The sequence below is a fragment of the Hipposideros armiger genome, unplaced genomic scaffold, assembly GCF_001890085.2.
Source record: "Hipposideros armiger isolate ML-2016 unplaced genomic scaffold, ASM189008v1 scaffold_409, whole genome shotgun sequence".
Classification (NCBI taxonomy): Eukaryota; Metazoa; Chordata; class Mammalia; order Chiroptera; family Hipposideridae; genus Hipposideros; species Hipposideros armiger.
Window position 1 is genome coordinate 1257282 of NW_017731759.1, and position 17730 is coordinate 1275011.

At 36.3% G+C, this 17730-nt stretch overlaps 1 protein-coding gene across 2 annotated transcripts; it reads left to right on the forward strand.

Moving 5' to 3' along the window:
* The first annotated feature begins 7443 nt into the window (after nt 1–7443).
* On the forward strand, nt 7444–8561 carry LOC109394096 (ATP synthase subunit gamma, mitochondrial). 2 transcript variants are annotated; one of them, XM_019663886.1, is made up of 2 exons: nt 7444–8362; nt 8400–8561. In XM_019663886.1, the coding sequence occupies exons 1-2, from the start codon at nt 7473–7475 to the stop codon at nt 8401–8403; spliced, it is 894 nt and encodes a 297-aa protein (XP_019519431.1). In that variant the 5' UTR covers nt 7444–7472; the 3' UTR covers nt 8404–8561. The 2 variants fall into 2 exon arrangements, with proteins under 2 accessions (XP_019519431.1, XP_019519430.1); XM_019663885.1 differs by having other exon boundaries at nt 7444–8550.
* The last annotated feature ends 9169 nt before the right edge of the window (nt 8562–17730 follow it).

Below are 17730 nucleotides of genomic sequence, written 5' to 3' on the forward strand. Positions count from 1 at the left end.
ATGGCACCAGCTTGGGCCAGTGAAGCAACATCCTCCACAACTAGACTGAAGAACAAAAGGACAGCAACTTGTCTGTTTCCCTTCCCCCATTCCCCAGTGCTGTTCTCCTCCCCCAATTCCCCAATAAAAATCTTTAAAAAAAACACAACAACATTCAAGCAATACATATTGGAAAGCAAAAGAAAGAGACCTCTTCATATCAACCTGCAGCAGAACTCACTCCTATAGATGACCAGGATGAGAAATAATAATTAATTAATTGTTATAAATAACCAAGATAACAAGGCAGCTGAGAAAAAAAATTAAAACTCCCCAGAAAATTAACTTCAATACATGGAAATATGTGACTTAAAACACAGAAAATTCAAGGTTGCAGTTTGAAAAAATGAGATGCAACAAAACACAAATAGGCAGTTTAATTAACTCAGAAACACAATGAAAGAACAAAATGAAATTTTTACCGAAGAGATTCAAATTTTAAAAAGAAACCAAGTAAAATTTCTGGAGCTGAAGACCTCAATAAAAGAAATAAAGAATGAAATAGCTAGCTTAGGTAATAGAGCTAACCAGGTGGAGAAAAGAATCAATGGTATAAATAATAGAAATCTGGAAATGACACAGATGGAAGAAGTGAGAGACTTGAGAGTTAAAAGAAATGAAAGAACGCTACAAAAACTTTCTGACTCCATCAAAAATAATAACATAAAAACAATAGGTATACCAGAAGGAGAAGAGAGGGAGAAGGGTACAGATAATATATTCAAACAAATAGTTAACAAGAGCTTAACATCCCTGTGCAAAGAACTGGATCCTCAAATCCAAGAAGCAAACAAAACCCAAATTACTTGAATCCCAACAGGCCTCTTTAAGGTACATTGTATTGAAGTGATCAAAAATAAATGAAAAAAAAAAAAGAATTCTCAAAGCATCAAGGGTAAAGAAGATGATAACCTACAAGGGAAAGCCCATTAACTTATCATCAGATTTTTCAGCAGAAACTCTACCAGCCACGAGGGAGTAGAATCAAATATTCAAACCATTGAAAGAGAGAAATTATGAGCCAAGAATAATAGATCCAGGAAAGATATCCTTTAGATATGAAGGAGGAATGAAGACCTTTCCAGACATATAGGAGCTGAAGGAATTTTCTAACACATGACCTGCATTACAGGAAATACTGAAGAAGGCTATTCAACCTGAAAAAAGTATACAAAACCACAAGCAGTATTATGAACAGACAGACAGAAGCAGGAAATGGCAAGCCCTACACAAAATAGGGCACTATATACTTAAACATAACATAAAGGGTAAAGCAGTTAAAAAATATTTTTTAAACAAGGATAAAAGAGGAAAAACACAACTTGCTACTCCAACTCAGAACTCAACTCACAGCATAAGTAGGGATAACCTGTCACAACAAAAAACATAAAAGGGGAGAGAGTAAAGGTCTGAATCTGCAAAGGGAAATGAAGGTAAGAAGCATGGCAAAGAAAAAGAACTACTGTATATATGAAACATGCTTTTACATAAAAGAAATAGTAACCACACACACACAAACACACACACACACACATACATACACACAACAAACACAAAATACAGAACTGAGATATATAATAAAAAAGAAGAAAAAGAGGAAAAAAATCATAGAATATCACCACACTAAAAAAAACAAACAGCAACAAAAAGGCAGAGAAACAATGGAGACAGGGAACCACCAGAGAACAAAAGATACAATGATAAGAAATCCTCATAAAAGTTCTGACAATTAAGTTTGCAAACTTGTTGCAACCATGTTGCTAACCATTTTTAACATCAGAGGGATAGTTCATTACGAATATGTACCAATTGGACAAACAGTTAACCAATTACTATTTGGAGTTGCTGAAACAGCTGCATGAAAAAGTTAGACGACCTGAACGTTTTGCCAAAAATTACTGGCTCTTGCATCACGACAATGCACCAGCTCACACGACACAGTCTGTGAGGGAGTTTTTAGCCAGTAAACAAATAACTTTATTGGAACACCTTCTTGACTTACCTAATCTGGCCCCAATGACTTCTTTCTTTACCCAAAGACAAAGGAAATATTGAAAGGAAGACACTTTAATGACATTCAAGACATCAATGGTAGTATGACAAAAACTCTGATGGCCATTCCAGAAAAAGAGTTCCAAAATTGCTTGGTGCTGGAGCCAGTGTATAGCTTCCCAAGGGGAGTACTTCGAAACTGACTGTAGTGATATTCAGCAATGAGGTATGTAGCACTTTTTCTAGGATGAGTTCGCAAACATAAATGTAAGAACTTGTACATCAATAATGACGCTAAATGTAAATGGACTGAACTCACAAATAAAAAGGCACAGAGTAGAAGATTGCATAATAAAATAAAACCTAACCATATGCTACCCCCAAGAGATGTACCTCAGCTACAATCACAAATATAGACTCAAAGTGAGAGGGGAAAATTGATACTCCAAGCAAATAGTATTCAGAGAAAAACAGGTGTACCCATATCACATAAAACAGACTTCAGGATAAAAAGGAAACAAGAGACAAAGATGGGCATTTTATAATGATAAAAGGGATAATACAACAAGAAGACATAACACTCATTAATATATATGCCCTCAATCAGACAGCACCAAAATACACAAAGCAACTACTAACAAGAACTAAACGGAGATATTGACCAAAACGCAATTATAGTAGGGGACCTAAATACACCATTGGCATCTTTTGATAGATCATCAAAATAGAAAATAAGTGAGACCATATCAGCCCTAAATGACATGTTAGCCCAAATAGACATAATTGACATTTATAGAGCACTTCATCCTAGAACACCAGAGAATACATTCCTTCTTAGCATACATGGAACATTCTCAAGGATAGACTATATGTTGTTACATAAAACTAGCCTCAGCAAATTTAAAAGTATTTAAATCATACCAAGCATATTTTCTGATCACAAGGCTTGAAAATTGCATATCAACTGCAGAAAAAAAGAGAAAAAAAACAAATATGTGGAGATCAAATAACATCATTTTAAAGAACAACTGGGTTAAAGAAGAAATAAGAAGAGAAGTCAAAAGATACATCAAAACAAATGAGAATGAAAATACCTCTTATCAAAATTATTGGGATGCAGCAAAAGCAGTAATAAGAGGGAAATTTATATCATTACAGGCCTATCTGAAGAAACGAGAAAAATTCCAGTTAAAAACCCTAACATTATACCTCAAAGAACTAGAAAAAGAAACCAAATGAAACCCAAAGTCAGTAGAAGGAAGGAAATAATAAAAAGCAGAGCACAACTCAACCGAAATTCCCATCGGTAGATGACTGGATTAAGAAACTGTGGTACGTTTATACAATGGAGTATTACTCGGCTATAAAGAAGAATGAAATCATACCATTTGGGATGCTATGGATGGACTTAGAGACTATTATGTTAAGTGAAATAAGTCAGTCAGAGAAAGACAAATACCATATGATCTCACTTATATGTGGAATCTAAAAAACTTCATGGATTGACTAGAGGCTTGATCACTGCACTGTACACCTGAAGCTGATGTTGTATAATATTGTATGTCAACTATAAGTGAATATATGTATATAGTCACGGGACGTGAAGTACAGTGTGGGAGTGGAGTCAAGGGAATTGTAGTAGATATGTATGATATTGGGAGGGAAGTGGGGTGGCAGATTGGGGGTGGGCAGTTGTCACCTCAAGGGGTAAAATGTATAACTATTGCACTGTGTTGTACAGTTGAAACTAATTTTGAAAAATGTTTATTTCACAGTAAAAAAAATGTCTAGCAAATCTAATACAACAATGCATTAAAAACATTATACATCACGATAAAGTGGAGTTCATCCCGGGAGCATTAGGATGGTTAAACATACACAACTCGATCAATGTGATACACCACATAAACAAAATAAAAGATAAAAATCATATCAATAAAAGCAGAAAATCATTTGAAAAGATACAACATCCACTTATGATTAAAACACTTCATAAAATGGGTATAGAAGGAAAATACCTTAACATAATACAGGCCATATATAACAAGCCTTCAGCTAATATAACTATCTGAAAAACTGAAGTCATTCACTCTACATTCAGGAATAAGAGAAGGTTGTCCCCTATCACCACTGTTATGCAACATAGCATTGGAAGTCCTAGCCAGAGCAATCAGGCAAGAGAAAGAAATAAAAGGCATTTGAATTGGGAATAAAGAAGTTACACTGTCACTTTTTGCAGATGACATGGTTCTTTATGTACAGAACCCTAAGGACTCCACCAAAAAGCTTTTAGAAACAATGAATGAATACAGTATAGTTGCTGGTTAAAAAAATCAATCTACAAAAATCAATCCATTCCATTCCTATATACTAACAATTAAATTTCAGAAAAAGAAATGAAAAAAAATAATTGCTTCAGCAGTTGCAAAAAAAAAGAATGAAATACCTAGGCATAAACTTAACAAAGTTGTGAAGGACCTATGCAGGAAAAACTATAAGAAATATTTAAAAGAAATTGAAGACACAAAGAAATGGAAAGACATTCAGTGTTCATGGATTAGAAGAATCAACATAGTTAAAATAGACATATTACCCAAAACAATATACACATTTAAGGCAGCCCTCATCAAAATCCGAATGGCGTTTTTTTAAAGAAATAGAACAAAAAATCTTCAGATTTGTATAAAATCACAAAAGACCCTGAATAGTCATAGCACTCCTAAGAAAAAAAGAATGAGGCTGGAACTATCACACTCCCTTACTTCAGCTTGTAATACAGAGCAAAAACAATCAAAACAGCATCGTATGGGCAGAAAAATAAACACACAGACCGATGGGATAGAATTGAAAACCCAGAAATAAACCCATATAAATATGGAAAGATAGTTTTTGACAAAGGAGCCAAGAACATACAATGGAGAAAGAAAGCCTTCTCAATAAATGGTGCTGGGAAAATTGGAAAGTCACATGCAAAAGAATTAAACTAGACTGCTATTGGTCACCATATACCAAAATTAACTCAAAATGAATCAAAGACCTAACATATGGCCTGAAACAATAAACTGCATAGAAGAAAGCATAGGTACTAAACTTATGGATCTTGGGTTCAAAGAGGATTTTATGAATATGACCTCAAGGGCAAGGAAAGTAAAAGATAAAATAAATGAATGGGCTGACCGACCTTCATCTCGGGCCAGTACCACCATGTTTTCTCGGGCGGGCGTCGTTGGGGTCTCGGCCTGGGCCGTGCAGCCGCAATGGATCCAAGTTCGAAATATGGCAACTTTGAAAGATATTACCAGGCGACTAAAGTCAATCAAAAACATCCAGAAAATTACCAAGTCTATGAAAATGGTAGCAGCAGCCAAATATGCCCGAGCAGAGAGGGAACTCAAGCCAGCTCGAGTGTACGGAGTAGGATCTCTGGNTTATGTTAAGTGAAATAAGTCAGTCAGAGAAAGACAAATACCATATGATCTCACTTATATGTGGAATCTAAAAAACTGAATGAACAAGCAAAGTAAACAGAAATTGTCTCAGAGATATAGAGGAACAGCTGATGGTTGCTAGTTGGGAGGGGGTGGGGATGAGGGAGAAAGGGAAGGGATTAGACAGCATAAATGGGTAACTACAATATTGCCATAGGGATATGAAAGACAGTTCGAGGAATACAATTAATAATGTAAATATTTTGTAGGGTGTCAGATGGTCACATATCTTTGGAAGACCACTTCATGGATTGACTAGAGGCTTGATCACTGCACTGTACACCTGAAGCTGATGTTGTATAATATTGTATGTCAACTATAAGTGAATATATGTATATAGTCACGGGACGTGAAGTACAGTGTGGGAGTGGAGTCAAGGGAATTGTAGTAGATATGTATGATATTGGGAGGGAAGTGGGGTGGCAGATTGGGGGTGGGCAGTTGTCACCTCAAGGGGTAAAATGTATAACTATTGCACTGTGTTGTACAGTTGAAACTAATTTTGAAAAATGTTTATTTCACAGTAAAAAAAATGTCTAGCAAATCTAATACAACAATGCATTAAAAACATTATACATCACGATAAAGTGGAGTTCATCCCGGGAGCATTAGGATGGTTAAACATACACAACTCGATCAATGTGATACACCACATAAACAAAATAAAAGATAAAAATCATATCAATAAAAGCAGAAAATCATTTGAAAAGATACAACATCCACTTATGATTAAAACACTTCATAAAATGGGTATAGAAGGAAAATACCTTAACATAATACAGGCCATATATAACAAGCCTTCAGCTAATATAACTATCTGAAAAACTGAAGTCATTCACTCTACATTCAGGAATAAGAGAAGGTTGTCCCCTATCACCACTGTTATGCAACATAGCATTGGAAGTCCTAGCCAGAGCAATCAGGCAAGAGAAAGAAATAAAAGGCATTTGAATTGGGAATAAAGAAGTTACACTGTCACTTTTTGCAGATGACATGGTTCTTTATGTACAGAACCCTAAGGACTCCACCAAAAAGCTTTTAGAAACAATGAATGAATACAGTATAGTTGCTGGTTAAAAAAATCAATCTACAAAAATCAATCCATTCCATTCCTATATACTAACAATTAAATTTCAGAAAAAGAAATGAAAAAAAATAATTGCTTCAGCAGTTGCAAAAAAAAAGAATGAAATACCTAGGCATAAACTTAACAAAGTTGTGAAGGACCTATGCAGGAAAAACTATAAGAAATATTTAAAAGAAATTGAAGACACAAAGAAATGGAAAGACATTCAGTGTTCATGGATTAGAAGAATCAACATAGTTAAAATAGACATATTACCCAAAACAATATACACATTTAAGGCAGCCCTCATCAAAATCCGAATGGCGTTTTTTTAAAGAAATAGAACAAAAAATCTTCAGATTTGTATAAAATCACAAAAGACCCTGAATAGTCATAGCACTCCTAAGAAAAAAAGAATGAGGCTGGAACTATCACACTCCCTTACTTCAGCTTGTAATACAGAGCAAAAACAATCAAAACAGCATCGTATGGGCAGAAAAATAAACACACAGACCGATGGGATAGAATTGAAAACCCAGAAATAAACCCATATAAATATGGAAAGATAGTTTTTGACAAAGGAGCCAAGAACATACAATGGAGAAAGAAAGCCTTCTCAATAAATGGTGCTGGGAAAATTGGAAAGTCACATGCAAAAGAATTAAACTAGACTGCTATTGGTCACCATATACCAAAATTAACTCAAAATGAATCAAAGACCTAACATATGGCCTGAAACAATAAACTGCATAGAAGAAAGCATAGGTACTAAACTTATGGATCTTGGGTTCAAAGAGGATTTTATGAATATGACCTCAAGGGCAAGGAAAGTAAAAGATAAAATAAATGAATGGGCTGACCGACCTTCATCTCGGGCCAGTACCACCATGTTTTCTCGGGCGGGCGTCGTTGGGGTCTCGGCCTGGGCCGTGCAGCCGCAATGGATCCAAGTTCGAAATATGGCAACTTTGAAAGATATTACCAGGCGACTAAAGTCAATCAAAAACATCCAGAAAATTACCAAGTCTATGAAAATGGTAGCAGCAGCCAAATATGCCCGAGCAGAGAGGGAACTCAAGCCAGCTCGAGTGTACGGAGTAGGATCTCTGGCTCTGTATGAAAAGGCTGATATTAAGGGGCCTGAAGACAAGAAGAAACACCTCCTTATTGGTGTGTCCTCAGACAGAGGGCTCTGTGGGGCTATCCACTCCTCGGTTGCTAAACAGATCAAAAATGAGGTGGCTACGCTCACAGCAGAAGGGAAAGAAGTTAAGATTGTCGGAATTGGTGATAAAATCAGGGGTATACTTCATAGGACTCATTCTGACCAGTTCCTGGTGACATTCAAAGAAGTGGGAAGAAAACCCCCTACTTTTGGAGATGCGTCAGTCATTGCCCTGGAATTATTAAATTCTGGATATGAATTTGACGAAGGATCTATTGTCTTTAATCGATTCAGGTCTGTCATCTCCTACAAGACAGACGAAAAACCCATCTTTTCCCTTAATACCATTGCAAGTGCTGAGAGCATGAGCATCTACGATGATATTGATGCTGACGTGCTGCAGAATTACCAAGAATACAGTCTGGCCAACATCATCTACTATTCTCTCAAGGAATCCACCACGAGTGAGCAGAGCGCCAGGATGACAGCCATGGACAACGCTAGCAAGAATGCTTCTGAGATGATTGACAAATTGACTTTGACTTTCAACCGCACTCGCCAAGCTGTCATCACAAAGGAGTTGATTGAAATCATCTCGGGTGCTGCGGCCCTGAATTAAGGAAAATCAAGTTTCATCCTCAGACAAGAGGTAAAGAAGGAAAATTCAGCCAGCTAATTTTGTTTTTGGCTTACTGCTGTCCTGGTCAGAAGAAATTATTGGAGTAATTGTTAAATTACCAAAGGCGGCAAGACATTTGTAAATTATCTTACAATAAAACCTTACAATAAGAAAAAAAAAATAAAAAAAAAATAAATGAATGGGACTATATCAAACTAAAAACCTTCTGCACAGCAAAAAAAAACATCAACAAAACAAAGACACAACCAACCAAATGAGAGAAAATAATTGCAAACAATGCCTCCGATAAGGGGATAATCCACAAAATAAATAAGGAACTCATACAAATCAACAACAAAAAGACAAACAATCCAATTAAAAAATGGGCAGAGGACTGAACAGAAACTTCTCTCAAGAAGATGTACAAATGGCCAACAGATACATAAAAAAATGTTCAACTTCACTAGCTATTAGGAAAATGCAAATCAAAACCACATTGAGATATCACCTCACACCTGTTAGAATGGCTATCATCAACAAAGCAAATAATAACAACTGATGGAGAGGCTGTAGAGAAAAATAAACCTTCATACACTTTTGGTGAGAATGTAAATATGTACAGCCACTATGGCAAACAACATGGAAGTTCCTCCCAAAATTAAATAAATTATTATATGACCCAGCAATCTCTCTCGTGAGTATCTACCCAAAAAATCTGAAAACACTTACCTGTAAAGATGTATGTACTCCAATGTTCATTACAGCATTATTTGTGGTGGCCAAGATATGTAAACAAACCAAAGTGTTTTCGATAGATGATTGAATAAAGAGGATGTGGTATATATACACAATGGAATACTACTCTTTCATAAGAAAAGATGAAATACTTCCACTTGCTACAAGTGGATGGATCTTGAGATTATTATGATGAGTGAAATAAGACAGAAAAAGTCAAGAAACATGAATTCTCTCATATGTGGGATATAAAACTGAAGGCAACACAGGAACAAGACACATAAATAAATAAATAAATAAATAAATAAATAAATAAATAAATAAAAACTCATAGACACAGACAACAGTTTAGTAGTTACCAGAGGGTAAAGAGAAGGGGGAATGGTAGTAGAAGAGGGTAAAGAGGGCCAAATATATGGTGATGGAAGGACAACTGTCTCTAGGTGGTGAACACATAATGTAATATATACATGATGTATTGTAGAATTGCACACTAGAAACCTATGCAGTTTGGTTGACCGTTGTCACCCCAATACATTTTAATATAAAATTGCTCAACTTCGCTTACTATTAGGTCAGTGCAAATCAAAACCACAATGAGATATCACCTCATACCAGTTAGAATGTCATTAACAAGGCAAATAATAAGTGTTGGAGAGGCTGTGGAGAAAAATAAACCCTCATACACTGTTGGAAGGAATGTGGATTGGTGCAGCCGCTATGGAAGACAATGTGGAGGTTCCTCAAAAAATTAAGAATAGAATTGCCATATGACCCAACAATCCCTCTCCTGGGTATCTACCCCAAAAATCTGAAAACATTTATCTGTAAAAATATATATACCCCACAGAGACAACCAAGATGACACAGTAGGTAAACGTTGTGTTTACCTTCTCTCACAACCACATCAAAATTACAGCTAATCTACAAAACAACCATTATTGAGAATCTCCTAAAATCAAGCTGAACTGAAGCCTTTCAACTATGGGCATGCAGAAAAAAGCCACCTCCAGACTGGTAGGAAAGGTAGAGGTGTGGAATGGGCTGGTCCCACACCCGCGTGTGACCACTAAAGATTGGAGGGCTATTTCAGCTATGGGGGTCCCCCATCCCCTAGAGGAGCGAGAGGTCCCAGCCCCACCACAACCCAGGGTTCCACTGCTGGGGAGAGATGTCCCCATAATTTCTGATTATGAAAAACAGCAGAGATTGTGACTGAGTGAGATTAATTGCAGCTGCACTCACAGGTGTCCCTTTCAAAGGGACTGTACACAGACTTACCCACCAATGGAATCACTCGCTCTGAGTTCCAGCACTGGGGCAGTAGCTGAAAAGGTTGCAGGGACATATGGTGGGAAAGTGAGTTCTCTGTCTTGGGACAGGGGCTTTCTCTTGGACTAGGGAGTTGGTGGAAGTCATTGTTTCTTTGTTGAGTCCTCCCCCTTCCCTGTGTGTGGACACAGGCAGTTGCTGCAGCTGAGTCTCTGCCATTTGTTTACTGCCCTGGCAATTCGAGACCTGGCCCTGCCCAACTTTTGGGCACATACAGGCTGCTTTCACTGGCTTTTTCATGCAGACCACCTCCCTTGGCTCAAGCTGCAGAATTTCCTAGCATCTCTCAAAGATATGCAGAACCCAAACATGCAGCATTTTGCTTCAGCGTGTCCCATACTTCACTGAGCACCCCTAAGCCGGCAGTAGTTATAGCTGGCCTTGGTTTGAGACTTGGCCTCTCAAGTTGCTTCCAAGAACAGCATGGGTGGCATCCATCTGCGGATTTCTTTCTGACTCCCACTGGGTGGCCCCAGGTGAGGCACAGGTTGTGACTGAAGTATAATCCCTCCAAGGTGGCCCTGGGGCTGGCACCCTCAGTGGCATCCTTCAAAACAAGCTGGAGCATCACCCAGCCACCTCCAAGTAGGACACACCCAAGGGCCAAATTGGGCGGGTACCAGAGTCCTGCTGAGACAGATCTTGCTCTGCAGGATCAGCTCTTGCACAACAACCCTTCCACCATTGTTAAGTCTAGTCCTCACAACCAGTGAGCCCAAGGGTCAGTCCCTCCCTTTGATGTGCAATTATCAACCAAGGCTCAGCAATAAGAGGAGCGCACACACAACTCACACAAGGGACCACCTGGAGTGTGTGGCTCAGGTGACCAGAAATTCCACACCACTGAACCCCAAAATACACCTACTACATAAGGCCACTTTACTAAGACCAGAAGACATAGCACCACTACCTAATACATAGAAGCAAATACAGGAAGGTAGCCAAAATGGTGAGACAAAGAAATATGTCCCAAATAAAAAAACAGAACAAATCCCAAGAAAAAGAACCAAGGGAAATGGAGATAAGCAATCTATCAGATACAGAGTTCCAAACACTGGTTATAAGAATGCTCAATGATCTTAGGGAGAACTTCCACAAAAAGATAGGATACATAAAATGAAGATGGAAACCATTAAAAAGAATCAGTAAGAAATAAAGGATACAATAACAGAAATGAAGACTATATTAGAGGAAATCAACAGTAGATTACATGAAGCTGAGGATCCAACTAGCGACGTCAAAGATAAGGTAGCAGAAAACACCCAACATGAACAGCAAAAAATTAAAAAATCCAAAATATTGAGATGAGTTTAAGGGGCCTCTAGGACAATATGAAGCATACCAACATTCACATTACTGAGGCACCAGAAAGAGAAAAGATAGAGTAAGGAATTGAAAACCTATTTGAACAAATAACAACACAACACTTTCCTAACCAGGTGAAGGAAACAGACATACAAGCCCAAGAAGTGCACAGAGAGTCCCAAAGAAGATGAGCCCAAAGAGGCCAACACGAAGACACATCATAATTAAAATGCCAAAGGTTAATGATTAAGAGAGAACTTTAAAAGGTGCAGGAGAAAAGCAGTTGGTTACCTATGAGGGAGCCCCCATGAGACTGGCAGCTGATTTCTCCACAGAAACTTTGCAGGCAAGAAGGGAGTAGCAGGAATTATTCCAAGTGATGAAAAGCAATGACATATGATCCAGATTACTCTACCCAGCAAGGCTGTCATTTAGAAATGAAGAACAGATAAGAAGCTTCCCAGACAAGAAAAAGGTGAAGGAGTTCATCACCATCAAATGAGTATTACAAGGAATCTTAGAGGGGCTTCTTTAAGATGAGAGGGGTGATAAGGATGGATGAAAGGGGAAGGAACTAAGAAGTACAAATTTGTTGTTATACAATAGTCATGGGGATGTAGGGTATAGCATAAGTAATATAGTCAATAATATTGTAATAATCAGGCATGGTGCCAGATAGGTACTAGACCTATCAGGGTGATAAATGGGAATTGGGTTGGAGTCAGGGTGGAAAAGGTGAAGGCATTAAGAAATATAGATTGATAGTTAATACAGTATGGGGAATATAATCAAAATGTTGTAAAGATCATGTAAGGTGCCAGATGGGCACTGGAATTATCGGGAGATCATGTCATAGACTGTGTAGTTGCCTGACCAATGCTCTATACACATGAAGAGCTGAAGTAAAATAATATTGAATGTCAACTATAACTAAATATGTAGGTATATACAGTCACAAGATGTGGAGTACAATATAGTGAAGATGGTTGATGGTATTGTAACAGCTATATAAGATGTCAGAGGGGTAATAGCTTTAGGGGTGGGTTATCACTTTATGAGGTGTTTAAATGTCTAACTCTTATGTTGCTTTGTACACATAAAACTAATAAAAAATTTAAAAAATACATTATATATATATATATATATATTCCAATGTCTATTGCAGCTTTATTTACAGTGACCAAGACATTGAAACAACAAAAGTGCCCTTTGATAGATGATTGGATAAAGAGGATGTGGTATATACACACAATGGAATACTATTCTGCTAAAAGAAAATATGAAATACTGCCATTTGCAACAGCATGGATGGATCTTGAGGTTATTATGCTAAGCAAAATCGATTAGACAGAAAAAGTCAAGAACCATAAGATTTCACTCATGTGTGGCATATAAAACTAAAAGTAACAAAGGAACAATACACACAAATAAAGAAACATAAACTCATAGAAACAGGCAACAGTTTGTTACCAGAGGGTAAGGGAGGAGAAGGCACGGTAGAAGAGGGTAAAGGGGTTCAAATATATGGTGATGGAAGAACTGATTCTGGGTGGTGAGCACACAATGTGATACATTGATGATGTATTATAGAATTGTACACTTGAAATCTATGTAGTTTTGTTGACCATTGTCACCCCAATAAATTTTAATTTAATAAAAGTTTATGCATCAGAAAGTCATAACAATTATAAAATATATATGCATTTACCAACAGAGCCAATAAGACATAAATAAAAAACTCTCAGAGTTGAGGATATAATTACATAATTCATTATGAAAATTGAAGAATTAAATATTCAATATTCAATAATACACAGAGCAAGTAGGCAATATATCAAATAGAAAAATAGAAGACCTGAAAATTACTATAAGCCAATTTGACCAGAGAGATATGTACAGAACACTCCACCCATCAAGAGTAAAATACATGTTCTTTTCAAAAGCCCATGAACCATTTTTCAGAATAGAAAGTATTCTAAACCATAAAACAATTATCAATAAATTTTAAAAGATTCAAGTTATAGAAATTATGTTCTCTGGTGACAATGGAATTAAATTAGAAAGCAATAACAAAATAAAGTTCAAGAAATTTTACAAGTATATTGTAATTAAAATACATCTAAATAACCAATGAGTCATAAAGAAAAGAAAATACTAAAGAGATAACTTCACTGCCATGTTTATTGTGGTATTGTTCACTATAGTCAAGATATGGAAACAACCTAAATGTCTATCAACAGGTGAATGAATAAAGAAGATGTGATACACACACACACACACACACACGAATATTATTCAGCAATGAGAAAGAAGGAAACCCTAGCATTTGTTACAACATGTATGGTCTCTGGGGTACAGTATGTAAAATGGGATGTCATACATATAAAGAAAAATGCTATATATAATCATTTATGTGGGGAATCTAAAAAAGCTGAACTCATAAAAACAGAGAGCAGAATGGTGGTTTACAGGAGCTGGAGGGTGGAGGAATTTGGGAGATGTTTTAGGGTGCAAATTTGGAGCCATTATATAATAAGTTCTGGAGATCTAATGAACACCATAGTGATTATAGACAACAATACTGTATTAAAATTTTCAAAGTTAGTAAGAGACTAGATCTCAATTGTTGCCATCACCAAAAATTAATGATAATTATGTGACATGATACATGTATTAGCTAACAATAAGAGTGTGATTATATTGTAATATATAAATGCATTAAATCAACATTTTATACACCTTAAGCTTATACAGTATTATATGTCAATTATGTCTCGATTTAAAAAGTTAAACATCTAGATCTTATGTTATGTGTTTTCTACCATAATAAAAATAAAAGAAGGATGAATAGTACTCCTGAAACTGATTGACACATTCAAAGTTATTCCAATCAACATCTCAGCTGGCTTCTCTGCACAAACAACAAACTGATTCTAAAATTCATACTGAAATGTAATGGGCCCAGAACAAAACAATCTTTAGAAAATACTCATAAATATAGTCAGAAGACACTCACTTCCTCATTTCAAATTTTACTGTAAAACAATATAATCAAGATATTGGGGTACTGGTATAAATGTAAACATATGTTTTAATTTAATAGAATTGAGAGTCCAGAAATAAAACCACACAGTTATTGTCAACTGCTTTTTTACAAGACCATAAAGACAATTCAATGGAGAAATGAATATTGTTTTCAAGAATGGCAATTCTTGTACAATATATCCACATACAAAAGAATGAATTTTGACTCATCACACTATACACAAAAATTAACTCAAAATGGATCAAAGACCTAAATTCAAGAGCTAAAACTTAAAACTCCTAGACAAATACATAGGTATAAAATTTCATGACATTGGATAAACAATGGCTTCTTAGATAACAAACCAAAAGCAAAAGTAACAATAAAACGTGAATTGAATTTCATCAAAATTTAAAATTTTTACATTTCAAAAGACATCATAAGTGAAATTAAAAGAAAATCTACGTAATGAGAGAAAATATTTGCAAATTATATATCTGATAAGATATTTGTATCCATAGTATGTAAAACCACTTACAATTCAGTAATACCAACACAATCAATTAAATGACCCAACTAAAATTGGAGAAATAATTTGAACAGGCATTTCTTTATAGTACATATACAAGTGGTCGATAAACACCTGAAAATGTGCTCAACATCATTAGTTGTTAGGGAAATGCAAATCTAAACCACAATGAGAAACCATGACACATGCAATAGAGCAACTAACATAAGAAAGACAGGCAGTGACAAGTGTTAGATAAGATGCGAAGAATGTGGAACCCTTATACATTGCTTATAGAAATGTGAAATGTAGTCACTTTGGGAAACAGTCTGGCAATTTTTCAAAATTTAAACGTAGAGTCACCATATGTCCCATTGATTCTAGTCCTAGATATATATATATACCCAAGAAATTGAAAACATATGTCCACAGATAAACTTGTACATAAATGTTCATAGAAGCATCATTCTAATAGCCACAACTTGGAAATAATCCAATATCCATCAACCAATCAATGGATGAACAAAATGTCATATACAAGGTCAGACAATTGTTTGTGAACTCATCCTAGAAAAAGTGCTACATACCTCATTGCTGAATATCACTATGGTCAGCTTTGAAGTACTCCCCTTGGGAAGCTATGCACCAAAAACAGTACCTAGTCCACACATCGAAGCAATTTTGGAACTCTTTCTGGAATGGTCATAAGAGCTGTCATTATATTACCCTTGGTGTTCTGAATGTCATCAAAATGTTTTCCTTTCAGTATTCCCTTTATCTTTGGATAAAGAAAGAAGCCATTGGGGGCCAGATCAGGTGAGTAGAGAGGGTGCTGCAATACAGTTATTTGTTTACTGGATAAAAACTCTCTTACAGACAGTGCCGTGTGAGCTGGTGCATTGTCATGATACAAGACCCATGAATTGTTTGCAAAAAGTTCAGGCCGTCTAACTTTTTCACACAGCCTTTTCAGCACTTCCAAATAGTAAACTTGGTTAACTGTTGGTCCACTTGGCAAAAATGCATAAATGAATAGTCCCTCTGATATCAAAAAAGATTAGCAACATTGTTGCAACAAGCTTGCAAACTTAATTGTCAGACCATGTATTTATACAATGAAAGATTATTAAGCCATAAAAAAAGAATTAAATACTAATACATGCTACAACATGGATACATTTTGAACATATTATGTTAATTGAAAGAAGCCAAACCAAAAGGTAATTTTGTGATGCCACCTATATAAAATACCCAGAATAGGGAAATCAATAGGCAGAAATTAAGTTAGTCATTGCCAAGACCTGAGAATAAAGGAAAATGGGAAGTAACTGTTAATAGATACAGGGTTTCTTTTAGGGATAATGCAAACATTCTTGAATAGATAGTACTGATGGTGGTGAAATTCAGAATCCACTGAAAACTACTGAAATGTGCACTTCGCAAGTGACATTTTATAACATGTAAACTACATCTAAATAAATGTTATTTAAATAATGCCAAAAGAGAAAGAGAATATCACCCTAGATATGATCCAGAGATCACAAAGCCACCCTTGCCACAACCATTGCTACTACTTCCAGAGTTGCCTCTTGATACCCATGAAATTGGTAATTGGCCAATAAAAATCTGAGTTCAAACACTACAATTGCTTTTCAATCTTTACACATCCATGATTTTGTTTGCCAACATATAGAACAACAAAAAGAATCTTCACAGGTTTTCACAGCCAGAAGTTGTGGGAACTTCTCTTCCCAGCATTGGAAATCTGAGCTGGGGACCCTGGTGTGGGGCTGAAACACTTCGCTCCTCAGGGGGGACCTATACAGCCCAGATATCCTTCCCAGTTTTTAACTGCCACATGTGAGTGTGGGACCAGCCCATTCGGCATCTCTGTCCCTCCAACTAGTGCTTCTTCTGTATATCCTTAATTGTAGGTCTTCTTTTCAGCTAGACTTCAGGTGATTCTCAATGATGGTTGTTCTGTAGTTTAGTTGTAATTTTGATGTGATTGTGGAAGGAGGTGAGCACAGCATTTACATATTCCACCATCTGGACCAGAATCCTCTCATTGCTCTTTGGATAAAGTTTAAAATAGTGACTGACCATGGCTTTCCAAGACACGCATTGTCTCAGCAACTCGGTGGTCCCATCTACCATCACTTCCTCTTGCTTACCATGCTCTAGTCCAGGGGTTGGCAAACTTTTGAGATGGAAGAGCAAATCCCATTCCTCACAACAGTTTAAAAATTATTTGAGAGCCATAAAACAAATGATATCACCATTATGCAATTAATATCCTTTAAAATTTTATAAATGAAGTTATGATAGTTTTATTTTCATTTTCAATTTTACTTCAGAGCCACATGTACATACCCAAAGAGCCGCATGTGGCTCATGAACTGCAGTTTGCCGACCCCTGTTCTAGGCAGTTTCCTTTTCTCCATGGAAATGTCTTG